General features: G+C 46.1%; 1 protein-coding gene and 1 non-coding gene across 6 annotated transcripts in view; both read right to left on the reverse strand.

Annotated features, from left to right (window-relative positions):
- Window positions 1–27,292, reverse strand: part of NEK10 (NIMA related kinase 10) — a 263,826-nt gene that overhangs the window by 186,065 nt on the left and 50,469 nt on the right. For 4 of the 5 annotated variants that reach the window (XM_070777294.1, XM_070777296.1, XM_070777293.1 and 1 more), the window contains 4 exons: window positions 12,246–12,330; window positions 3,287–3,328; window positions 1,695–1,773; window positions 864–931 (listed from right to left, as the gene is read on the reverse strand). In XM_070777294.1, the coding sequence (XP_070633395.1) occupies window positions 864–931; window positions 1,695–1,773; window positions 3,287–3,328; window positions 12,246–12,330 (274 nt within the window). Of the gene's footprint in view, window positions 1–863; window positions 932–1,694; window positions 1,774–3,286; window positions 3,329–5,448; window positions 5,595–12,245; window positions 12,331–27,292 lie in introns of those variants that run through there. The other variant, XM_070777297.1, reaches the window with a different exon arrangement.
- TRNAC-GCA (transfer RNA cysteine (anticodon GCA)) lies at window positions 9,406–9,477 on the reverse strand. Its single transcript has one exon. It is a non-coding gene; the product is annotated as a tRNA-Cys (tRNA).

A 27,292-nucleotide genomic window follows, 5' to 3' on the forward strand; every position in this document is an offset into this window, starting at 1 on the left:
AGCCCCTGCCGTGAAAGTTCAGAATCCTAACCACGGACCACCAGAGTAGTCCCTCCTTTCTGTCTTCCGACACAATGTTTCCCAGGCTCCAGTCACTGATGTATCATTTCACAATTTTTGTCACATGGCACCCTTAACACTAACTTAATGTTACTCAAAAATGTTCTTCAAATTCTGATATTAGTGAAATATATAGCTTTTGAAATAAAAAACGCTAACCTTTATATCACTAAGAATCAACCTCCATAAAATGAGTAGCATGTGCTAACACTTTTAGACAACTTTTCCCTAATACTTGCTGAATAGTGGCTTCCTGGGACACCGAAACTCACAAACTATTGAAACCTGGCTCTAGGCAGCTACCATCTAAATGGCTTTGCTATAAATATAAATGTAGTGTGTTTTGATTAAGCCTGCATTCATTCATCTTGAAATATGTATTTGACTCACAGGTACTAAACTATCTTATTATGAGATTAAACCACATGAAACTGACCTACAGACCATGGTAATTTCCTATGGTTCAAACTAACATGACTTCTGTGCCAAACTAATATTCATTTATTTGTAACCACACACCTGGAGTCAGTTTATGTATAACAACATTTAAATTAGGCAATCAAATTAGTTGATTAAGCAATAAAGAATTAAACAGCATTAAAAAAAAGTTTCAGAAAACCTCTATTTGCTGTTTCTAAATTTATTCTTTAGGTGGGTTAGCAGAGATTGGCAGTTCTAAGCTAGGTCAGCAAGTTTTCAAATTATAATTACGGGTGGGGTGGCTTGACTACAAGTGCTCTGGACCCCGCACACGAATCATCACCCCATAACACTGAAGCAGGAACTCCTCTGGGACCACTCACCTTGTGAGCTCCGCTTGTGGTGACCCATTCTCTTTGGTCTCTGACAGCAGCAAGTTTTTGAAAAATATCTAAAAAGAAATGAGATATTTCAATGAGGGATTTGAAGCTTACAGCGGAGGAGTGCTTAAGCTTCCCAGGTAGCACTAGCTGTTAAAAAAAAAAAAAAAAAAAAAAAAAACACCTGCCAATGCAGGAGACCTAAGAAACAGGGGTTTGATCCCTGGGTTGGGAAGATCCCCTGGAGAAGGCCACTGCAACCCACTCCAGTATTCTTGCCTGGAGAATCCCGTGGACAGGGGGGCCTGGCAGGCTACAGTCCACAGGGCCACAAAGAGTTGGGCACAACTGAAGCAACTTAGCATGCATGCAAAACATATTTTTACCAAAAGTTGCTTTCATAGGCTTCCCCTGTGGCTCAACTGGTCTGCCTGCAATGCCGGAGACCTGAGTTGGATCCCTGGGTTGGGAAGATCCCCTGGAGAAAGGAAAGGCTACCCACTCCAGTATTTTGGCCTGGAGAATTCCATGGACTCTATAGTCAATGGGGTCGCAAAGAGTTGGACAAGACTGAGCGACTTTCACTTCACTTGCTTTTATAGAAGTCTCTCTTACGCTAAATAAACCTAAGCTTGTGCTCAATGAAAGTCTTTTTAAACATGAAATTGGGCTTTTCAAGATAAGAATCCTGATCTAAAATCTCCCCTCTGGGTACATTTTGCCACTGAGCATAACAGTTGGCATGGGCTCTCAAACCCATAGCTGTGTGGGGACCCTCCTAAGTATTCAGAGCGTCCCCTCTTCCCTGCCGCTGCCTCCCGGGGCCGCGCTCACACGTCATGTTCACCAGCTTGTCCACGCTGTGCTGCGCCTCCCCGTAGCCGAGGTACCCATGCGCCACGATCTCCATGTACTGCGAGGGGACCAGACAACAGGTGAGCTGAGGAGAGGACTCCGAGAGCACACAACAGGAGTGGTAAGGTTGTGTACTTCTGAAAATGAGCTGTAGATGGCGCGACAGGGTCACCAAACAACGCTCGGTGCCCCTGCGCCGGCTTCAGGCAAGTGCAGAAGAGGATGGGTTCTGGGCTTTCCGCTTCCCTGGGGTGCCAGAAGTGGAGGGCGGGACCTGGAAAGACTGCTTAAACTCTCAAAAGTCCCAAGATGACTCATAACTCAATAAATCTGTGTTGCAATTTAGCCTCCAAATATAAGATACAAGTAAGATACATGATACATAATATACAGTACCTAGAATTTTAATTCTTCAATGTATCTTTTCATTAGAATTTTTATAACACACTGCATAATCCCTGGAGAATCCCAGGGGCAGGGAAGCCTGGTGGGCTGCCGTCTATGGGGTCACACAGAGTCGGACACGACTGAAGTGGCTTAGCAGCAGCAGCAGCATATATTTTATTGACCTTATGTTTTATAATATCCTAAATTACATCTAACCAGCATACAAGTAGATAGCAATAATTAGAATGAAATCTATGGGATAGTCTGAAAATCCGTCTCTGTTTGTAATTGTAAAATTATAAAAGCTGAGAGTAATAAGAAATAGGTTCAGAGAAATACATACATTTCTGACATTTTAATGGAAGTAAAATGGATAGAAAGATCCTTTACAATATAATCTTAAAAAGGATTATTTCATTAAATGAGCTAAACCTCTAGCCAATTTAAAAAATTTCTTCAAGATAAAAACTAGATATTATCTATTTCCCAAGAATAAAAATAATAAAATAGGTTTACTATTAATTGCCATTAAAATTAATCATCCATTGATAATTTAGAATAAATTTGCAGGGCCATGGGTTATGATGAGAATTATTCTTTGCATACATGCTATAGATTTCAGGAGGATGGGCTGTTTCAACTATTTCTATACCTAGAAATTTTGTTTGATTGTATTAATAAGCCCAAACATTGGGCTGGCTCAGCATATTTATTCAGCTCCTTACCTTCCCTCAGTAGTTAGCAAAGCAGAAAAAATATATGAAGATCATTCCTCACAGTGTCATTTATTTCCAATATTTTAGTGAGCACAGTAATTCTTTACTGTGTGAAAAAGTTATGAACATCCTCACAGCCAATATTTTCTCCTGCCAGCTTGGTGTGTGCACTGCTGAGGCCCAGGGCCTGCCAGCCAACACCTATTTATTTTCTTCACTCAAAAGACAGGTGATCCTTTATAAAACTCTCATTTCACAGGTGGGGTAAAGTGAGCCAAATCAGCCAGGAGAAAACAGCCCAAGTCCCTCCCTGCTCTGTGTGTATCTTGTATACTCACGACCCTAGGCTCTTCTCCTTGGCAGGCAGCTATGTTGCAAGAGACCTCTCTGTCACACACTGTGGATCTCTGCCCAGAGGCACAGCACAAAATGGAAAGGCAAGACCAGCCACCACAAAAGAGATCTTACCTGAGCTAGGTTTTCAATTCCACCCAAGCTATGAAGTATTTCCTAATAAAATAAAACAATGGAACAGACATGAAAGATGAGAATGGAGGGGGAGGGATGTATTTTACATGCAATTGATTTATTAAGTCATGAGTTTGTAACTATTTCTGAAGGTCCACATTTGAATATAAATATGGAAAACTTTAATGCTTGTCATTCATACTATATTTAAGATAAACTTAATAGATATGGGCTTCCCTGGTGGCTCAGCAGCAAAGAATCTGCCCGCAATTCTGCCTGCAGGAGCCGCAGCAGACATGGGTTTGATCCCTGACTCAGGAAGGTCCTCTGAAGGAGGGCATAGCAACCCACTCCAGTATTCTTGCCTGCAGAATCCCATGGACAGAGAAGCCTGGCGGGCACAGTCCATGGGGTCACAGAGAGTCAGACACGACTGAAGTGACATAGCACATGGGCACACATTAATAGATATGAAAGTTGGGTTGAGCTGAACTGGAAGTAAGAGTGCAGGTTGAGTAGAACAGGAAGTAAGTAACTGCACCCCGCGTCCTCACTCTATTTACTTCCTCCCATGTCATCATAAAATGTCAGAGCTGCAAAGAGCTGTTAGATATCTCTCCCTTTACCTCCTCATATTACAGAATAGGAACACTAAAACCCAGATAGGTAAACCATTTTGCCTAAACGACAGAGTCTGGATAAAAATCCAGCATCCCTGAATCCCAGGACTTTCCTCTCGGCCCCTGCCTGGTGTGGTCCATGAACCAGCAGCAACAGCAGCGTCTGGAGCTGATTAGAAATGCAAAATCTCCTACTCACCCCAGACATACTGAATGACACTCTTAGTATCAACAAGATCCTCAGGTAACTCACATGCCTGATAAAATCTGAGCAGCATTGCTGTAGCAGAGTAGAAAACAGGGCTTCTCCTTCAGATGATGTGGCTAATGATCTTATTAAACTCATACCCTGAACAAATGTAAGGATAATCATTGCAAAATATAGATCTGATACAGATCTTTCAGGGCTTCCCATGTGGCTCAGTGGTAAAGAACCCGCCTGTCAATACAGGAGACATAAGAGACTCAGCTTCTATCTCTGGATCAGGAGGATCCCCTGGAGGAGGGCATGGCAACCCACTCCAGTATTCTTGCCTGGAGAATCCCATGGACAGAGGAGCTTGGGGGGCTACAATCCACAGGATCTCAAAGAGTCAGACACAACTGAAGCGACTTAGCACTCATGCACCAATTTCCAATAAGAAGGCACTGCATAAAACTTCTGAAAAGTGGTAAGAGAGAGGGTGCTGGGAGTTGTGAAAGGAACTGGTTTGGAGCTCCACTAACAGCCAATGCTCTCAGGCTACTCGCACTGATGTTTATCTTGGGATGAACGGGTTTCAGGTGGCTCTACCTATTTAACGCGACACTGACTCCTCTCTCCTTACCTACTGTGCACACAAGGAAGTTATTTGAAATACAAATATTAGCCATTGTTCCAGCTCCGGAACGTGTCTGGCAATGAGTACATGAGTATGTATGAGGGGATGATCATGTGCTACTGTGGAGCTGCCTGAGCAGCTGAGGAAAAGGCTCAGGGGCTCGAGGCCTCCTGGGTCAAGGGCCAAGGTTTCCTTAATCTGTGTGAAGGGAATCTGGAAACCACACACCCTTGTTCAAATTAAGAATGAAGGTATATTTATAACTCAATTAAAATAGTTCTATGACCACCTACTAATTTGAATTCCCATAATTGCTATTCACTTTAGAAGAGCTGCTGTTAAAGAAAAGAAGGATACTGTATGCATTGCCACTAATTATGATGGACATTTTATACACATAAAAATAACATTTTAAAACCACTTATATTTTTTCAGCATTTTCTTTTCCGTTCCTGTTAGTAAGATCCCCAGGTTAGGCTCTGAAGGAGACACAAATATATAGATGACAGAGGTTGACTTCACTGAGCTGCAGCCAAGGATAAGGTAGACACACAAATAACTGGAATTTAAGATAGATCTAGGTAGGTGTTTTAAGAAAGTTATAGGGCTTCCCTGGTGGCTCAGACGGTAATCTGCCTGCACTGCAGGAGATTAGGGTTCGATCCCTGGGTCAGAAAGATCCCCTGGAGAAGGGAATGGCAACCCACTCCAGTATTCTTACCTGAAGAATTCCATAGACAGAGGAGCTTGGTGGGCTACAGTCCATGAGGTCACCGAGAGTCGGACATGACTGAACGTAACACTTTTTCATAGTTGAAGAAAGTTATACAGGAGGTGCTGTGACACCCCAGAGGAGGGACATATAATAGCCTGTGAGAGGACCACGGAAAACTTTATAAGGCTGGTGGCCTCTGAATGGGCTTAGAAGGATGGATAGTTGTGCTGAGGAGATGTGGAGGAAGAGAAGGAAATGAAGGGGATTCCTCCAAGCAAAGAGGACAGGAGGATCAAAAGTGCACAGAAGTTGCATAGAAAGAATATCAAGATGTTGTATTACTATGAAAACCAACTCCCTAAATTTATGAAGGGAATCACTGGGGATAATGTTAGAAAAACAGAGTAAGATGAACTGTGGGAAGACTTGAACATGAGCCTGAACTGAACTTTGCATTTGAGCCTGATGGACACGTGTGAACAAGGGCTGATCAGACTCAGCTGTGGGGACTTCCCCCCAGTCTTGAAGGAAACTAGAGAGGGACGGGCATGGAGGGAAGCCCCGCAGGTTGGCAGGCGCAGAGAGAAGGGAGTGGACATGTGGGCAGTCTTGACATGGTCTGACCAGCTGGACATGAATGCCAGTGGAGAAGAAGGGTGCAGAGAAGAGGCTTCAGCGTCTGCACAGTGAGGTGATGGGAGGCCAGGACAGGATAAGCCCAGGGAAGAGGGGGACACAGGCTGGGTAAGACAAGGAGGTGGAGTCCAACACGCTGAGCTGCTGGCGGTGCATTCAGGTGATGGAAGAACAACAGGCCCGGAAAAGCACGCCGAGGGCAGAAGACTGAGATCTGGCATTGTTGACATAAAGGAAATTTAAATGTGAAGCTTGGGAGATGCCACCAGGGACAGACTCATGTTTAAATGACTGGTCATGGTCATTCTTAAATGTTTACCTTGGCAAAAATATATCTATACAATCATCAGTGTTAACAGTATGGAACTGATTCCATGTTTCCCAAACCCTGTCCTGGGAATAATGATTTTATTCTGTGCAATGAGTGGTATTAGGTGTTTGAAATATTTTTATGATCAAATAGTAGGTCGAACAGAGTGTAACAAATTATCTTATTACAGAACTCCTCTGAGCTTTAACGTGCTGCCATGCACCACAGTCTCCAGTAGGAGGAGCCGCCCATCTTCCCTGCATACGGTGGGTGAGACACACCAGCTTTTCACAGAGCACTCACTGGGTCCTGTGAGCGCTGTGTCAGAAGCACTGTTAGGAAACACAGGAAAAGGAGCGAGGCTGTACCACCACTAGAAAATGTCATTACTATGCCCTCAAGCAGTGACCCACCATTTACTAAACAAGCCATGGGACTACCGGAGAACAAGACCACAAGGCAGCCTCATCTCTGGGCTCAGCAGTCCCGGCTACCGAGCTGAAGAGCTGACAGGACTGCGCTCCTCCCCGGCATGGCCTGGGCTCTCAGGACCTGGCTCTAGACTTCTGAGCCTAGTGACCTGGAGACAGTTTCCATCAATCTGGACAAATGTCCTTGCTCTACCTATTCTCAGAGTTTCTCTCTTTTTAAAAACTTGACACAATAATATAACACTGATAAAAACTACAGAACAACAGCGCGCCCTGCGACACCACTCTGGCTGCCATCAGTCCAGCAGTGCGTCGCCATGGCAAAGCGTCAGGGCCCCGGACACGCCGTCCCTATCGGGCAGTCAGCAGAGCACTGAGCTCCGAGTGCCACGTCCTGACCCGCCGCCCACTCCTCTGCAGTCAGCAGCCCACACTGCTCATCCCTCTATCGCAACCGAAGGTTCCCTGGGCCTGACCAGTACGTATCTTTTCAGGTGTTTTAGGAACTACTCTTCTAAAGGCTTGTAAGGGGAAAGGAAGCGTTTCCTGCTTGGAGTCTGGAGGAAAGGTGGTGTCACTGACAGAATCTGCAGAATTCGGCAGTTTGCAGGAGCGTCAGGATGGAGAGACCCAAGTGAAGTTACTGCATGTCCCGTGCGCAGTGGGCTCTCGAACACTTTGGCCCCTGTGTTCCTTTATACACTTACAAATTACTGAGAGTCCCAGAGACCTTCTGTTTATGTGAGTTAATCTATTTATATTTACCGTGTATGTGTGTATTCACTCAGTTGTGTCCAACCCTTTGCAACCCCATGAAGTGCAGTCCACCAGGCTCCTCTGTCCATGAAACTTTCCAGCCAAGAATACTGGAGAGGGTTGCCATTTCCTCCTGCAGGGGATCTTCCCAACCCAAGGATCAAACGCGCATCTGCATCTCCTATGTTGGCAGGTGGATTACCTGGGAAGTTCTTTATATTTACCATATTAGAGATAAAAAGTGAGGAATTTTTACAACACAAGAGCACACAGCATGTGTTCCATCAGGAGCGAGGGTACACCATCATCATATACCCTGCGGCCTCTGGAAGGCTCCACTGCATGCTCATAAGAGAGTGAGAATGAATCAAACTGGAGCATCACCTTTAAGACCATTTTGACCCTGTGGGACCCCTGGAAGGGTCTCAGAGACCTGTGAGAGTCTCCAGACCACCCTTTGAGAACCATTATGCTACCATATCATCCCAACAAATACCTGGAAATTTGGGACTTAAATGAGGGGGAAAGTCTCAGGCTGGAAACGTGCTTGTGAGCAAAGAACAGCAGCAACAAAATGACTGGTGAAGCCAAGAGCTCAGAAGATAGGGGAGCCTATAACAAAGACAATAGCTTTGGGGAAGGTTAACATTTCAGGGCTTCCCCAGTGGCTCCGAGGTAAAGAAGCTGCATACAGGAGACACAGGTGACTTGGGTTCGGTCCCCAGGTCAGGAAGATTCCCCTGGAGGAGGGCATGGCAATCCACTCCAGTACTCTTGCCTGGAGAATCCCATGGACAGAGGAGCCTGGTGGGCTATAGTCCATGGGGCCACAAAGAGTTGGGCACAACTGAAGCAGCTGAGCACAGAAACAACATTTAGGAAGGCAGAATTTTAAAAAGGAGCAAGTAAACAGCACAGAAAAACAGAAGGTGATGAGGAACAGCTGGAGGTTTTCAGGATCAGTGAGAGGAAACAGAAAGTGTGGCAAGGGACGCAGGCTGCTGGAAGGAGGCTGGGGTGCGAGGCGGGCTACCGGGCCATACAGCTCCGCGTCTCTCTATTGCTGTGGCTGATGGAGATGTAGGTTAGGAGTTTAAGGTGGGGTGATCGGGCCATACAGCTCCACCGTCTCTCTATTGCTGTGGCTAATGGAGATGTAGGTTAGGAGTTTTAAGTTTTTCCATTTATCGTTGGTAAGCAACGTGCTCTGACAGCTCACTGTAAGCAGCCTAGGTAAACTTTATCCTGCTTGGAACTCCAACTACACTTGAAATCTCTGAACACATATCGTCCTTTAATTATGAAAAAGGAAGCAATTTTGTCTTTAAAAATGGCTTCTCTTTCATCCCTTCCACTCATTTATTTCTGGAACCTTCATTAGGCATATACTGGAGCCTCTGGGTCAACAGATGCTGACTGGCCCATGGCCTACGATGGCCTTTTTAAATGCCTTCCAAGAGGTCTTGGTGCACAAAATGCAAGGAAAAGCTCTACTGCACATCAGCTGTGAAGGAAAGCGAGCGAGTTGCATATAAATAGTCTGACCTTTCAATAAATGCAGTGATGAAGGTGAGATCAAGGCTTGAAAGGACAGTGTGTCCTGAAAAGGGCACTTTTATGATAAGAAAAAACAGAAAGGGAGCCACTGACACCGTAATAAAGACAACAGATGGAAGGCTGAGGCTTGGCAAGAAGGAGGGTGAAAGTGAAAGTGAAGTCGTGTCTGAGTCTTTGCGACCCTGTGGACTGTAGCCCTCCAGGCTCCTCTGTCCACGGGATTCTCTAGGCAAGAATACTGGAGTGGGTTGCCATTTCCTTCTCCAGGGGATCTTCCCAACCCGGGGATCGAACCCGGGTCTCCTGCACTGCAGGCAGACGCTTTATCCTCTGAGCCACCAGGGAAGCCCCAAGGAGGAGGGTATTTCTTCAGAAATAAGAAAGGACGTAAAGGTGCATAATCGCCTATCAATGCAAGAGCCACAGAGATGCGGGCTGGATCCCTGGGTCGGGAAGATCCCCTAGAGCAGGGCATGGCAGCCAACTCCAGTATTCTTGCCTGGAGAATCCCATGGACAGAGGAGCCTGGTGGGCTACAGTCCATGGGGTCACAAAGAATCAGACACGACTAAAGCGACTTAGCATGCATGCACAATGGTGCATAATAATCCAAACATTTCAAGCAACAAAGAAAATATGAGCATTCCTACTAGAATGGCCTCGGTTTTGCCTGTAAAACAGGTAATGCTGCAATCTAATAAGAAGACCAGGGTAGGAGGGGTGTGTGTGAGAAGCGGACATGGTCTGGGGCGGCCACTGTGGATCATGCAGCACTGATCACGGATTCACCAGGAGAGGAAAGGGAGGCCTGGCTGGGACATTTGTGGGCACAGGTCACAGTAAACCCCAGCGTGGCTATGACTTCGGCCAGAAATTCTTGGCAACTCAACATGTTAAACAACTGCTCTCGTTTGTGGACAGAGTGCCAGGAGGAGAGATTCAGGGAACACCTCCTTCTATGGAAAGGCTGGAAATCAATGGGAGATCTGGTTTAATGCATGCTTTTGTCATAAAAGCCCCAAAGCAAAGAGGTCACAGAATTCTTTCCTTTAAAGAGCAATCCAGTCAACCTTGTTCCAGCCCATCAAGAACTGGGTTAAGAAAGGGAATACTTTAGATGAAGATCAGCAGAGTATGACACAAGAGCCATCAATTCTCTGAGCAAACAGCATGTCTAAGGCAAATATTTTGCTAACTTCTATAAGTCCAAAAACTAAACCTCCTGTTAAAAATCCACCTTCTTCCGTGAATACTTATATTAATACCATATACAAGCTGTTCTTATCCAAGCTGAGGCCTATGGGGCATAGGGCAGGGGGTGGGGGACAGTGTTAATATGACTAGGAGCCTAGGGCCAGGGGGAGAGGGGGCAGTGACCCAGGCAGAGTGGAGCACACACCACCTTCACCAGCATGGCCCACACAGCTCTGTCTGGGTGGTCACAGGAGAAAAGGAAAATTCCCATCAAACTCTGAGCAACCAGGACAGAAAGGTTTTTGAGGAATGTCACATATTCAAATAACTGGTTGACTGAACTACAACAACACAAAGCCATCCTAGAGTACAGAATGGGGAAGGGAGCAACTCTTCTAAAGAAAAGAGCGAAGCTACCGTGAGTCCCAGGAGACTCAAACCAGAGCAGGTTCATCGCTGGCTAGCAGCAGCACACGTTGTTTTGAGTGCTGAGTTTGGAAAAGATGGTTATCAGGGTAATGAAAGGAAATATGTCCTGATTCAAATAATAACTTATCAGTAAAGCTGAATCCAAAATAAATGTGCTTCAGAGTGATCTGAGCATCCCAGTAGCTTATCAGGATGGGGCATAAAAGGAGATATCTCTCAGGGAAAAAAGCAATCTGTGAAAATGATTGAAGCATGTAAGAATAACAAGACTGCCCTTTAGATATTTAATGCTGGCAAGCAGAAACAATAATGGCTCATTAGCAATTTGGAGACTTCTCCAAACTGGTTGGGCAGTGGTTCCCGCAACCAGTAGCATCAGCGACACCTGGGAACTTGTTAGAAATGCAGATTTCCAGGCCTTCCCCAAACTTACTGAATCAGAAGCTTCCCTGGTGGCTCAGACAGTAAAGAATCTGCCTGCAATATGAAGACCTGGGTTCAACCCATGGTCGGGAAGATCCCCTGGAGAAGGAAATGGCCACCCACTCCTGTATTCTTGCCGGGGAAATCCCATGGCCAGAGGAACCTGGTGGGCTACAGCCCAGGGGTCGCAAAGAGCCGGACACGACTGAGCGGCTAACACTTTCACTTTCAGGTGCCAGCAATCATTAAGTGTTCCGCGTGCTTCTGATATACAGAAAGTTTACAAACTTTGCTTTATAAAAGCAGGAATCTTAGCAGCTGGGTCTGGAAGGAACAGCTTTCACAGACCAGGTGGTGTCAGGTAAATGCTTGCTACTCAGAGTGTTGGCCATGCACCGCTGGCCTCAGTGGAACCTCGGGCCTCAGTGTACACCTGTGGAATCCACATCTGCACTTCCAAGAGCCCCAGGTGATTCCCTGTGCTTAAAAGTCTGAGAGCTACTAACCCAGAGACAGAATGCTCAACTGACTAGTGAGAGGCGGGGAGACTCGCTCCAGCAGACGCCTCCTCTGGGACAAGCGGGAGCCCTGTGCTCACCTCTAACTCAGGCTCTGAGGCTGGACTCCGGGGAGTGCATGGCTCTGGGGCAGCCACCATGTATAGGCCTGGCTGCTCCCCCTGTCAGCCCTGGAGCCCCCTAAGGAAATCCCCACTTGTTGCTGCTCACTTTGGCCGCTTGGCATCAACATGCTCCAAAGTATGGCCCAGTGTACCCTTCTCCAAGCTGCCTATGGTTTAAAATGCCGAGAGACAATGCAAACACAGACCAGAAGTCAGTCCACTGCCTCCCATAGGTGACAGAGTAGAAATACAGAGATATTTCTGTCCCCATTCAATCACTTCTCTCCGCATCGATTTCAATAGCAGGTAAGATACTTCCCAAATGTAGAAGCTACTGAGTAGTGAGAGAGAAAAAAAGTTACCATGCTGTGCTTCAGAAAAGAGCCCACCAGTTTTTATTTCATCTTCAAACTAGTAAAAAATATTTTTATTTTTTGCAACCAACCTGATAACATGGATCCCTCATGAGGAGTCTCAGACAAATTAACACTCTCAGAAAATGAAGAGATGGAGCGCGATCAACCCACTCTCTGAAAGAAAACAAGAGAGAACATGTTTGTTCACGTTTAAAACCAATGATCCTGACAGTTCATGAACAGCACAGCACTAGGAAGGAGAATAGAAAACAGCTCCAGGCAGAGCATTCGTTGGTCTCAAACAGTCTGCAGTGGGGACTGTTATTTGACACTTAACAAATTTTAATGGAAAACACTGTCATTACAAAGTTGAGGTCCCCAAATTATTTGGTTCACGGGCCCTGACTGTCCCAAGAAAGGGAAGCCCCTGATCAAAAGAAATAGCCAACAGGTTCAACTTCAAAAGGCTTGATACACTGATAACTTAGCAACCAATTAAAAGAAAGATAATATATATACACTAGAAGAAAATTATTTGCATTTTATTCTTCATCACATTTACTTACTAACGGAGTGTGGACACTAAACAACTTCTCCAGTCCAACACCACCTCCATTTCCTCCTCCGCCTGACTCCCCAGGGTGCTTTTGACCACAGTGACCACTGAAGACTCAGCTACAGAAGAATAAGCAGCATCTACGGGAAGGCAGTACACCTCATGTGGAAACTGCAATCACCCAGAGTAGTCTACACTGTGTCCGACAGATGGTGTGTGGCATCACTGTTTTCCCTGAGATTTTAAAATATCCCATGGCAGCCCTGGAGGTTCCAGTCAGTCCCCGGTGCGCTTCAGTGCTCCTTGTGGGAAACGTGGGGATAAAGGATTTTCTTAGATCTCAGGTCACTTTCCCCGGAAGCAGACTCCTCCGTGAATACTGGTGCGCACACGAGTGACTGAGGACACCAGGAGACCTCCTGGAGTCGGGGTAGGGGGCAGGGGGAGGAGCCAGGGAAGGGGGAGAAGAGGAAGGGGAGTGCGGAGACCCAGCGGGCATGGGTCTGCTGTGCCAGCTGAACCTCCACTGACCCCTCGACCCCCGTGAAGGCAAGCTCTCTGGGCTTCCCTGCTCCCAAAACAGCTGTCACGGAGGGGACAGTTGGGGATGGGGGCACTGCTGTTCTCTGGGCCTGTGGGCAACATGGATGCAAAAAGCCAAAGGGTGGTGCCGGGGCCCAGCCTCTCACATAGGCGCCACTGGCCAGTCCCAGCCGGAAGCCACATCACCAACGTGTCCGGGGGCAGTGGGAGCGCGGATGTCTTGGGGGGTTCCGGCTGGAGGGAGCAGAGTGGTGGGCGCAGCACCCTGCCTGCAGGCTATGGGCAGCTCTCCGACCACTCTGGGGAGGGGGTGTCGTTTGCACACCCAGCACTCTTCCTCTGCTGCACCAGTTAGACTTAGGAATCAATGAATTCTACCGGAAAACTTTTTCGTCCGCTCCCACGGGGCCACCCAGGCTGCTGAGTGTGAATACTGCAAAAGACTTTTCTCAAGTCACTCAGGGAGGACCCATCTGCCAAGAACGTTCAGGAACATAGCCCAGGCTGAGGCTGGGACCCAGAGCTTCCCAAGTCTCCGCTGAGGGCACATCTGAAACTCAGTGCATGCCCCTCCCCCACCCCCCTCCACCACACAGGCCTCATCCCTCCAGGCTTTCAGCCCCGGGTGTTTCCTTGTCTCCTCTACTTCACTCACACCATTCATCCAATCCCTCAGCACATCCTGTTTGCTCCAATCTTTAAAATCTCTCCATTCACACAAGTTTGAGGCAGGAGATAGACGGGCCTCTGGGCTGAGCAGATGGAATTTGTCAAGCAGACTAGATTGGAGCTTTGTTTTCCCTGACAACCCAAGGACAGAGTTAGAGGCAGGAAGTGAGCTCTGAGAGGGAGCAAACAGAGAAAACGACCCTATCTATCACTCCTGAGGTAAAGGAAATCTCCCTAACTCCACACCAGCAGGAAGGATCCTTGGGGGTCATAAGAGGTGGGCATCACTCCATAATAAACGTTGTCATACTCCCATTAGCCTTTGTGCTGGAATCCATCTTGGCAAAAAGACATATGAAGAAGGCCCAAGGGCGGGGCAGGTGTGGGAAAAGGAACAAGATAATTGGCCAGAGGAGAAAAAGGACCCAGGAGAACTGCCCCATATAAATGGTTTACCTCCCTCCTCATCACAGGGGACCCTTTCTGTCTGGGTGGGTGTTTCTGCTTTGTTTCTGTCTGAATACACAGTTTCTTTCTGTGCTCTCCCACTTGTGGTGGTATGTCTCTGAAAATAAACTTTGTACCCTAACTCACCTAGAGCCAGACATCCTGGAATGTGAAGTCAAGTGGGCCTTAGGAAGCATCACTACAAACAAAGCTAGTGGAGGTGATAGAATTCCAGTGGAGCTATTTCAAATCCTGAAAGACGATGCTGTGAAAGTGCTGCACTCAATATGCCAGCAAATTTGGAAAACTCAGCAGTGGCCACAGGACTGGAAAAGGTTAGTTTTCATTCCAATCCCAAAGAAAGGCAATGCCAAAGAATGCTCAAACTACCGCACAATTGCATTCATTTCACACGCTAGTAAAGTAATGCTCAAAATTCTCCAAGCCAGGCTTCAGCAATACGTGAACCGTGAACTTCCAGATGTTCAAGCTGGTTTTAGAAAAGGCAGAGGAACCAGAGATCAAATTGCCAACATCTGCTGGATCATGGAAAAAGCAAGAGAGTTCCAGAAAAACATCTATTTCTGTTTTATTGGCTATGCCAAAGCCTTTGACTGTGTGGATCACAATAAACTATGGACAATCTGAAAGAGATGGGAATACCAGACCACCTGACCTGCCTCTTGAGAAACCTATATGCAGGTCAGGAAGCAACATTTAGAACTGGACATGGAACAACAGGCTGGTTCCAAATAGGAAAAGGAGTATGTCAAGGCTATATATTGTCACCCTGCTTATTTGACTTATATGCAGAGTACATTATGAGAAACGCTGGGCTGGAAGAAGCACAAGCTGGAATCAAGATTGCCGGGAGAAATATCAATAACCTCAGATATGCAGATGACACCACCTTATGGCAGAAAGTGAAGAGGAACTAAAAAGCCTCTTGATGAAAGTGAAAGAGGAGAGTGGGAAAGTTGGCTTAAGGCTCAACATTCAGAAAACTAAGATCATGGCATCCGGTCCCATCATTTCATGGCAAATAGATGGGGAAACAGTCTAAACAGTGACAGACTTTATTTTGGGGGCTCCAAAATCACTGCAGATGGTGATTGCAGCCATGAAATTAAAAGACACTTACTCCTTGGAAGGAAAGTTATGACCAACCTAGATAGCATAGTAAAAAGCAGAGACATTACTTTGCCAACAAAGGTCCTTCTAGTCAAGGCTATGGTTTTTCCAATGGTCATGTATGAACATGAGAGTTGGACTATAAAGAAAGCTGAGTGCTGAAGAATTGATGCTTTTGAACTGTGGTGTTGAGGAAGACTCTTGAGAGTCCCTCTCACTGCAAGGAGATCCAACCAGTCCATCCTAAAGGAGATCAGTCCTGGGTGTTCATTGGAAGGACTGATGTTGAAGCTGAAACTCCAATACTTTGACCACCTGATGTGAAGAGCTGACTCATTGGAAAAGATCCTGATGCTGGGGAAGATTGAGGCAGGAGGAGAAGGGGATAAAAGAGGATGAGATGGTTGGATGGCATCACCAACTCGATGGACATGGGTTTGGGTGGACTTCAGGGGTTGGTGAAGGACAGGGAGGCCTGGCATGCTGCAGTTCACAGGGTCGCAAAGAGTCGGACACGACTGAGCGACTGAACTGAACTGAACTGAACCCGTTTTTTTGCAGTTTTTATCTCTCAAATCATTCTTACTTTCAAACAGAGGCAAGAGCCAGGTTGGCTTTGCTTCTAGTCTTAGTCCCTGGTGGAGTCGCAGCTAGGATTCCTGGCTTTTGTCCAGGATTCAGGTTCAAGGAACCAAGGGGAACTAAGATCCTGCTTCAAGACCACTCACTGTTGTCTCTCTGAGATCAGCTTCTCACTCCCTCATCCGCTATGACCCCGGCTCAAGCCTCCATCATCATTTGCTTGAAGGGGTACACCCTGCAGCATGTGAGATCTTAGTTCCCTGACCATGGCTTGAACCCATGCCCCCTGCAGTGGAAATGCAGAGTCTTAACCATTGGACTGCCAAGGAAGTCCCTGCATGAACTACTGCAAAAGCCTCCCCACCTGCCTTCCTCGCTTCCATCTGTGTTCCAACTTCAGTCTTCGCATACCAGCCAAGGAGACCCTCCACAGACACCCTCTCTGCCCTGGCCTCCAGCATCTCTCCTCTCACTCAGGTCCCCAGCCCATAGGCTCCTTGGGACGCCTGGCCTCCCCACTGCCTCTCGGGCCTCACGGCCCCCCCCACCACTGCCCCCACACATGCCCTTCCAGTCACACTGGCCTCCCCGCACCTTTTTCACTGACCCTCTCACAACAGGGCTGGGCTGGGAGCCTTGCCTGTGCTCCTTTCTATGAAGCAGCTTTGGTAACGCTTTAACACTGGAACCTCCCACACAATTAGATAGATGTTCTCTGACATGATATGAGGCCAGTCATGTGTAGCTGTTCTAACTAAAGTGTATGTTGCAGTGCAGAGGCCATCAGCACCTAGGCTCCTGAGGCGAGGAAGAGACGCTGAGAGCTGCTGAGTGCCGGACCTCCCTGCAATCACCAGAAGGTGCTCCCCGCCAGGTGACACTGCCCTCCAGATTAGTCCAATGTGACGCGAGCATTAGCAAAAACCTAAAACAAAATGTGTCTGCTATTTCTTGCCTAGCCAAGAAGAACAGAGGAAGACGAAGCTGTTTCGGACCAGAATCCACATAATTCCTCCCACCCTCTCCCACCTACCTGCACAGCTGAGTGAGTACATCCAGCAAAGTTAGGGTACTTTAAGCATCTGCCCCCTAGCTCAAGAGGAGCATTTACTTGAACTGCAGTCCTAATACAACCCTTGCCCGGCTTGTCTGACATGGATCCCTGACCTTTGTTGGGGTTGGGGGCAGGGGGTGGCAGTGGAATTCAACTGTGACTGTTTCTCAATCCGGAAAAATTCAGCTCTGTCCCAAACCTGCACACCTCACACCTGAGTGCAAGAAACATACCTCCTAGAAGGCAGATCGAGCATCTGTGATTCCTCCACCAGAGCCCAGCCACTACTCTCCACCCCAAGCCACTCGCTCCTTCCATCCACTGACTCAGCTCACAGGAAGGAAGCTGGAAATATGCTTTTCCCACAGCCTTATATTTCCAAGGATGTTTGCCTGCATCTTATAAGTGAGAGTCCCCACAAGAGGCCTGGCTCTGTAGATGGAGGTTGAACACAGTGTCTCAAGAAGATTTCTGGCTGAGAATCACTCTTCCTGCCACCACCAAGGCCCCTGGCAAGAGCTGCCTGCCACCGGTTCCAGCACCTCACAGCCCTCCTTCAATCTGGGTACCATGACTGTGACACCTCTGCTACTGGAGGCAAAGTTCAGTCTCTTCTGAAAATAAAGACAGGACTCAACCCTTCTGGGGCTTCCCAGGTGGCACTGGTGGTAAAGAATCCACCTGCAATGCAGGAGCTGCAAGAGAAGCAGGTTCGATCCCTGAGTTGAGAAGATCCCCTGGAGGAGGAAATGGCAACCCACTCCAGTATTCTTGCCTGGAGAATCCCACGGACAGAGGAGCCTGGCAGGCTACAGTCCATGGGGTCGCAGGGTCGGACAAGACTGAAGCAGCTTAGCACACACACGTGCAACCTCCTCCGAGGGCTGTAGCCAGACAGAATTATCCAAGGCCACAGTGGAAGCTGCACTATAGTTCATCCTAACTTCCTGCATTGGGAAAAATAATGCAAACTTGAAGTACATTTTGAATTTCAAATAATCACTTCTGGGAACCCTTGTCAGGATGTGGTTATTCTGAGACTCCTATTAGAGACAGAAAATCTTTCATCTCATAAGTAGAGGGATGGCGAGTGACTGGTTTCCCTTCCAGGTGCTGGGGTCAGCTAAAGATAGCCTGCAGCCAACACTACACCCCAAAGATCTAACGGGAATAATAATCCAGTGGCAACAGCTGCTGGCAGCCTCCTGAGGTTTAATGCTGGCTGCTCTTCATTATTTAAGAGGAGAAGCCATGGGATACACTGGGAGATGACTCATATGACAAATCTGTGTATGCTTGGAATTTTTCTTGTTAAGAACGTACAACTTTCATGAGGGAAGTCCATGAGCTTTCTAATGCTTTTTCATATTAAAATCAATATGAAAAGGTTTTTTTCTGTTCCTTCTCACCTCTAAAAAAAAAAAAAAAAGAATTCCAGAATAGCTTTTTGTCTTGTTTTCCTATTAAAGGAATGTAAATAAATAAAGAATTCTAGAAAATCTCAGGATTGAAAGTTCTGTTCCAAACAAATGGCATTTTTTTGTTCTGCAATTTAGGGACTGTGGCCTGAAGCTGTTAATATTTCTATGTGATTCTGTCCTCAGCTGTTGTCAATGTAAATAGAATTCCTCGTGTCTGGGCCCTGTGGGGCATCCTCCCGAGTACTGACCTCTGAGGAGCAGTTGTTCCCTCCATGGCTCCCAGCCCTTCACCCCGCTCAAGGACGGGGCCCGTTGGCTGGAGCTCTGCTGCCCCTGGGGAATGGCATGTTCTGTAAGGTGATATAGAGCTCTGTTCGCCAGGAGTTGGGGGACTAGGAGACACAGCGAGTCTAATGCAAGCAGAGAATTACAGAGAATGGTAATGACAGACTCCAAAGTCTTTGTTTGACTGAGGAGGGGCCAGTCCCGGGCCACCGAGTGTACAGGTAGCAGAGTTGGGGCCCTGACCCCCAGGTCAGAGCTCCCATATCCCCCTCCACCCAGGGCCTCCTACATGACATGGATGACAGAAAGGGGCTCTTCAATGCATCTCCTGTTGGGGCAGGCGTGTATAAAGGCGAGGGGTCTCCTGAGGTAGCTCTGAGAACCTTGTCTGTCAGCAAAGACAGTGTTTCCCCGGAGGACGTGTCCCATTATAGCAGCCTCAGGGCAGCAGATTCACGCACGACCAGGCAAATATATGTCCCCTCCGGTGACTGAGCTTCTGCCACTGCACTCACAGGACTGTTCGCACGAGGCAGCGGACTAGCCCCCACGCCTCTGTCATGACCACTTGCCACTTCCATTTCGGGATCAGATGCCACTTTCTGCTATCGATGCAAACAGAGGAGGAGAAACAGTGCCACCAGAGACGAAGCATTTGAAAAGAGAAAGGGTGGTCAGGGTCTCACCCTCCTGCTCTGCTGAAGAAACCCGGGTGTGACTTGAGAGCTGCAGGTAAACGCCAGCCACGACGCTGTGGGCAGGGAGCACGGAGGGTCTGTGGCCAGGGCAACTCCACCCAGGGCTGACGCCAACGCCAGAGCTTAAACCTCAGCCGCCTCTCACCCAGAAGTGGCGGCGTCTTCAGAGGGGCCACTATGAGATCGCCCTTCTCATCCACACAAAACAACCACCACCAAAAACTGCCATATTTGTCTCAAAATTTTACTATGGAGACACTGAGACCTGTTTCAAAATAAATAGTATGTCAAATCCCTATGGTAGATTCTTTTTTTTTTCTTTTGGATAGTTGTAAAAGTAAAATTCACATAAAAATAGAGATGTAAAAACTTAAATAAAACATGTGAAGACATGAATTATAAGTGAGTACTTAGGGAATTTTTACTGACTTGTCCCACTGTTCTTAATGGGCTGTGTCATCCACTAAATCTGGCCCAGAAGAGACACCCAGTCAGAGGACTATCCAATAGGTCATGTTGGTCCTGAAAGCCAGATTTTGAATAGAAACGACTGTCCTAGCTGTTTCTTCTGCATGACTGGTGAAAGTTCAGAGATTGAATGCTTTCAGATAGTTACTCTCATCACCTACCAGGATCCAGACGCTGTCACACGCCCAGGACTGCAACCTGCCAGAACTATGCCCTGGTGTTCATAGAGGTTACCATCAAGAGAAAGAAGACCAATAACCCACACACAAACAAAACTGCACATCAGGTGGTGACCAGGGAAAAACAACAACGCTAAAGGTTTAGGGAGTCCTGGGAATGCGCGTTTAGGAGAGTCAGAGAAATGTTTTCAGATACGAGTAGCATCTGAGTGAACTCAGGAATGAGTCGAGGTCTGAACAGCCAAAGACTGAAGTGTGTATGCACTGGTTTGTGCAGGGAAACCCTTGAGGGCTGGAGCAAGAAGAGCAAAGACAGAGTCATGGGAGCTGATGTTATAGAGACGGCAAGAGCCAGTTCTGCAGATCTTTGTAGAATAGCAACAGAGATTTTGGACTTTTTACTCCAGAAAGTCACAGGCAGCCTTTAAGCACAGGACTCACATCATGTGACAGAGATTCTGAATAGATCCTTCGGGACGTGCTGTTAAGAACACTACACGGAGTCACGGTCAGAGCCAGGAGCCCAGTCAGCCAGGAGCATGGTCAGCGCAAGAGACTGTGCAGCTAGGACAGGTCAACACGTGGGAGAGACTAGAGTTGAGAGGAAGGCAAGGTGAATAAGAGAAATCAGAAGTCCTATTTTAGGCATGGTGATGCTGAGATGCCCAAAGAAGTCCACCAATCAACATGTGAAGGAAAAGACTATAGCAGGAGAGAGGTTTCCATCAGAGAAAAGCTGACAGAGAAAGTCAGGAATGGGTGACTTTCCTAAGTGGGGGGTGTCCTCGGGACGGATTGATTTTGGCCATGTAAAGGGGGATCCAGAATGTGCTTTAGCTTACTCTCTGGTTCTCAGAAGCTCAGGCACTGATGGGAAACTGTCAATTATTGATTTGGTCAAGTTTAAAACTGGCTCTGGTGCTTGTGTGTGGACAAACAAGAAGTGGTCCTCTCCTGACAAGTTGGGATGATTTTAATTCTCTGCCTGTTAGCCATTTGAGTGAATGAGTTTCCTAGGAAGCAGTAGTAAACAGTAAAAAAAAAAAAAAAAAAGAGAGAACTGGATGACTGTGTGTGTGTGTGTGTGTGTGTGTGTGTGTGTGCATGCGTGTGTGTACATACATATAGTGTGCATATATAAACAACTTAAACTTGGGGTAAACTAAATAACATTTTAGGAGAAATTAACATGAAATTCTAGTGGCAGAAAGCAAAGAGAAACTGAAGAGCTTCTTGATGAAGGTGAAAGAGGAGAGTGAAAAAGCTGGTTTCTTCAAACTCAATGTTCAAAAAGACTAAGATCATGACATCTGGTCCCATCACTTCATGGCAAATTCTATTTGTGAGGAAAGTGGAAGCAGTGACAGATTTTATTTTCTTGGGCTCCAAAAGCATTGCAGATGGTGACTGAAACCATGAAATTAAAAGATGCTTGCTCCTTGGAAGAAAAGCTATGACAAACCTAGACAGTGTACTAAAAAGAGACATCACTTTGGTGACAAAGGTCCATATAGTCAAAGCTATGGTTTTTTCCAGTAGTCATGTACAGATGTGAGAGTTGGACCATAAATAAGGCTGAGTACTGAAGAAATGATGTTTTTGAATTGTGGTGCTGCAGAAGATTCTTGAGAGCCCCTTGGACTTCAAGGAGATCCAACCAGTCAATCCTAAAGGAAATTAACCCTGAATATTCATTAGAATAACTGCTGCTGAAGCTCCAATACTTTGGCTACCTGATGCGAAGATCTGACTCGTTGAAAAAGACCCTGATGCTGGGAAGATTGAAGACAAAAGGAGAAAAAGGCAGCAGAGGATGAAATGGTTAGATAGTATCAGTGACTCAATGGACATGAATTTGAGCAAACCCCAGGAAATAGTGAAGGCAAGGGAAGACTGGTATGCTGTAGTCCATGGGGTCACAAAGAGTTGGACACAACTTAGCGACTGAACGACAATAACATGTAAGAACTACATATTTGCTCCAGGTTAGGAATCATTAATCATCATGCTGAAGATAAAGCTCCAATACTTTGGCCACCTGATGTCAAGAGCCAACTCACTAGAAAAGACCTTGATGCTGGGAAAGATTGACGGCAGGAGGAGAAGGGCGTGGCAGAGGATGAGATGTTGGATGGCATCACTGACTCAATGGACATGAGTTTGAGCAAACTCCAGGAGATGGTGAAGGACAGGGAAGCCTAGTATGCTGGAGTCCATGAGGGTCACAGTCAGACATGACTTAGTGACTGAACAACAATAATCTGTCACATAAATGGAATAAACAAGCATATAGTGTTTTTACAAGATTACAAGGAAATATATGAGTTAACGTAGCTTTTTCTGGGACTTCCCTGGTGGTCCAGTGACTAAGACTCTGGGTTCCCAATGCCAGGAGCTGGTCAGGGAGGTATCCCACATGCCTCAGCTAAAGCTCCCATAAGCTGCAGCAAGGCCAAGGATCCTGAGTGCTGCAACCAAGACCCGACACAGCCACATAAACAAACACATAGTGTAAGAAAAGAGTTAATGTAGCAACTTCTAGGGTGGTATAAAGGGTAAATTTTCATTTTTTATAGCTTTCTGTGTTTTTCAAATTTTTATAGTAATCAAAAAAATTTAATGCAAAGAAATTCCACTTCATGAAGACTCTCAGTCTGCACACTCTCCAATAAAACCAGCGTCAATGGCTTGAGTTGGCAATAAAAGACCCAAGCTCTGTTCCTGAAGAGCTCAGCTCGGCATGTAGCAGGAGGAGCATGGGCGCAGGGTCCTTTGAGGAGCTGGAACAGCCAGAAAGGCAAAGAGGTGGGGGTGGCAGGCTTCAGACAAAGATGAGCAGGGGCTGAGGCTCAGAGGCAAGACAGAGAGAGAATAACTTTCCAAGAAACAATAAAGGGTTCAGTCTCACCTTGGTGAGCCCAAAGGATGTGCTGGGCAGGAGCGAGAGACAAGGCAAAGGAGGAAGAAGACCTCAGACGAAACTGTGAACCAGAAAGAAACTGGAGTTTTACCTGGACTACCAGGAGATTTTTTTTTTAGGTATCTAAAGACCCAAACCTAACATGTTGGGGACTTTAATGAGCCTTTCTCTGTGTCCAATTTCTGGGACTGACATGAAGACCTCTCTAGAGAGGTCTGAGCTCTCTGCACACTTTACCAAAGTGACCAGGGTTCTCTTTTCCTGGGGGAGAAAGAAGTCTTCAGAGGCTCCTACTGGCCTCTCTACTACCTGATGAGATAAAATCACAGAAAAAGCCACTCTTGGAACTTCCCTGGTAGCCCAGTGGTTGACTTGAACTTGTGGTGCAGGGGGTGCGGGTTTGATCCCTGGTCAGGGAAATAAGATCCCACATGCCATAAAGCCAAAAAAATTCTTTTTAAAAAGAAAAAGCATCTCTCCATCACCTTGGTCTATTTTAAGAACTTAATCAAGACTCTGATGAGATTGCTGTTTCTTCCGACCCTTTGGTCCCCGTAATAGCTCTAGAGAGCTGAAGCTGAAGATTGGGCAAAGCTCCAAAGAAGATGCACTTGCCTTGTGGCCTCGATTCTAGTGTGGATGTGGACAACAGAGGGGTAAGCGGCAAACAAGTAACTCCGTAGGTCTCCTGGGCTAGAGGTCCCTGGGAAGGTCACAGAACACTTTCAGCATTTTTAATTGGATTGTGATGGTTTGGACCAGATATCTTTCCCTAATTCAAGCAGTCCTTGAGCTCTTGAGCAGTTCTTGTAGAAAGTGCAAACAGCTTCCCAATCCAGACTTCCTAGATGCATTTCCAAAATACTTCAAATTTGTAGCATGTATTTCAGGAAATGTGATGTAAAATAAGGATGCCAACTTGTTCTTATCAGAAAAGTGACTGCACTTATGGACAAAAAAAAAAAAAGCCATGCTTAATTAGATCAGGTGGTTCTCTTTTAACTGAACTTAAAGAACCTGGAACACACTCACTTCTATAAAAGTTACAGGTGGAAAAAAAAGTTACAGGTGAGAGAAGAGATATCCTGGCAATTACTAGGATGCTGCTGCTACTGCTAAGTCGATTCAGTCATGTCCGACTCTGTGCAACCCCATAGACAGCAGCCCACCAGGCCCTGGGATTCTCCAGGCAAGAACACTGGAGTGGGTTGCCATTTCCTTCTCCAATGCATGAAAGTGAAAGGTGAAAGTGAAGTCACTCAGTCGTGTCCGACTCCTAGCGACCCCATGGACTGCAGCCCACCAGGCCCCTCCGTCCATGGGATTTTCCAGGCAAGAGTACTGGAGTGGGTGCCATTGCCTTCTCCAATTACTAGGATAGTCATACCTAAAAGAGAACGCACTTTATTTATTTATTCTTTTTTTTTTTGATTGTGACATGTGGATTGTGAGATCTCAGTTCAGTTCCTTGACCATGCCTTGAACCTGGGCCACCTTAGTGAAAGCCCAGGATCCTAACCACTAGGCAACAAGGGAATTCCCAAGAAGCTACTTTAAAATAACCCCAATTTTCATATTACAGAGAAGGGGACATGGTGTAATTAAAATATTATTGAGGTGACTAAAAAAGTTTGTTCAGGTTTTTCTGTAAGATCTTATCAAAAACTTGAAAGAAGTTTTGTTAAACCCAATAGTTTAACAAATAAATCATGAAACTTAGATATATTTTATTTTACATTTAACAAAATTTAACGTATAATACAACTCTGACCTGATAACTATATAATGGGTTCAGCTGACACTTTTTGGCATATATTTTCTGACAAAGTCATATAACATGATCCAATTTCCTTGAATTTACTTTTTATTTCTGCAGCATAAAACAGGTTCATTTTTGTAAATATATTAGAAAGATCCATCCATGTCTCCTAATGGCTTCTCCTAATCTTTGCTATTCAAAACATGCTTTTCTGAATTTCACCCTCTCACCTTCCTTGTTAATACTCTATTCTACAATCATCAGGTGGTCTGATTCTGCCAGGGCCTCACTGATCAGGTCCTACCAGTTCAGCACCATCACTTGCAATAACTGCATGAAATTCTACATCTTCATCCAGTTTCACAAGTTAGGTTATGTCTTATACTCTTGCCTGGAGAGTCCCATGGACGGAGGAGCCTGGTGGGCTGCAGTCCATGGGGTCACTAAGAGTCAGACACGACTGAGAGGCTTCACTTTCACCTTTCACTTTCATGCATTGGAGAAGGAAATGGCAACCCACTCCAGTGTTCTTGCCTGGAGAATCCCAGGGACGGGGAGCCTGGTGGGCTGCCGTCTATGGGGTCGCGCAGAGTCGGACACGACTGAAGCGACTTAGCAGCAGCAGCAGCAGCACGAAATATTCACATCCTCTGGCAATCAGCAGGGAATGGACCAAGAGAGGTGCCTCAGAGGAGCAGTTACACAGAAAAGATCCTGGAGTAGAGGTTGACTTTATAAGCGGTCAGTTAATTTTTAATCTATGCACGGATTAACAGTTAATCCATCTTTCGCCCAACCCTACTTAGACTAGAACTGGATGTAACAATCTGTCAGCAGTGAGAGGATGACACGAAAGGATACTCTTGATGTTCAACATTCCTAAATTCCTTCTCCTCCCATGAGAGCAAAGACATCTATAATCATCTTTTTCTGGTTTAAATGTGCCAGTGTTGTAACAGTTTCTACTTCCCTACACAATCTCATAACTCTGTGCTTTCTTGCACAGGCAAATAAGATGAAAAAGAGGTGGATGCATTTTCAAACAGCAGACTCTACTGAGGACAAATGATCTCAGGGTAGAAGGAAAAGTGGGAAGACGAAAATCCATTTATATCCCCTGCCACACATCAAGATTTATTGCCATGTACAACCCAGAGTGACCTCAGGTTCAGAGACATTTTCGCTTGCCCTTTGAGGTCTACTGTGAGGTGGTTGCCTCATCTGACTCTGGAGTAACAACTCTTGTCTCATTTCAGATGCTGCTTGGCAATGTTATTTCTGAGAACAAAGGGGAAATTACAAGTCAATCTTAGGAAAACAACCCAGGAAACAGGGTATCCAGAAGTGTGGTTTAGAGGTGAATGTTGTTGAGGAAAATGAAATAGAAGAGGAACAAACAAGAAAAATGTCCAATGGGTATAAGTAGGTGAGACTAAATTCCCAGTCAGCCGTATTATCAGGGTGAACTTGAGCAGCACAGCATCTGAAACATGCCCAGTCTTACATATAGCCAGAGTTGGACCAAAGGCCGAAGTCCACACCCCTGCAACTTCATTCACCCTATGTTTGTCGTAATATACTTTACTTTTTGTCACAGTTTCTTTGTACTGAGATGTGGGTAACTAGCTGACTGGAGTGAGTCCCTAGGAAGAAAGAGACCGTGTGTCCTAGTCATCTCTGTACTTTCACCCTCTCTGACATGTACATGGTGAGGCTCAACAATTTGTTTCTTGAACTGAATCCAAGCCTTTCAGTCAACATCAAATCTGTTGTTTGCAAAGAAAAGGGATAGGAAACCATACCAGTAAAGGTCCTGAGATGTATTTCTACTAGACTAAAGTTAGAGGGAAAAGAAAAAACAGGTAGTTCTGGCCAAACAAACAAGGTTATATGGGGTAAGAAACAATGGAAGACCTTTATACTTAATCCATCTTTTACCCAACCCTGCTTTTAGAATAGAACTGGAGGTAACAATCTGTCAGCAGTGAGAGGATGACATGAAAGGATGCTCTTCATGTTCAACATTCCTAAATTCCTTCTCCTCCCAGGAGAGCAAAGATATCTATAATCATCTCTCCCAGGTTTAAAGATTTCCAGGAACTGATTGTGTTGCAAGTCAATAATTCCGTCCAGTGTAAGATGCCTCGATAATCACTAAGAATTTGAAAATGTCCTCACAGGAGATCTCTTGACCTCAGAACTGTTAAGATCTCTTTCAGCTGCTGGAGGCCAGCCCTCACCTGCCTATCTTTCCTGATGATTCCTGTACCTGGTGTCTGCAGGGCAGAGAGATAGTAAGATCTCTACACTCAATACAGTAAAACTTATGCCTTCCCCAAAGTACCAACCCAACAAATGACCTATTGGACATCCCCTGAGGAGTCTATGATTACCATCTTCAAAACAAATTAAAGAACTTCAATT

This window comes from Bos indicus, chromosome 22 (assembly GCF_029378745.1).
Source record: "Bos indicus isolate NIAB-ARS_2022 breed Sahiwal x Tharparkar chromosome 22, NIAB-ARS_B.indTharparkar_mat_pri_1.0, whole genome shotgun sequence".
NCBI lineage: Eukaryota > Metazoa > Chordata > Mammalia > Artiodactyla > Bovidae > Bos > Bos indicus.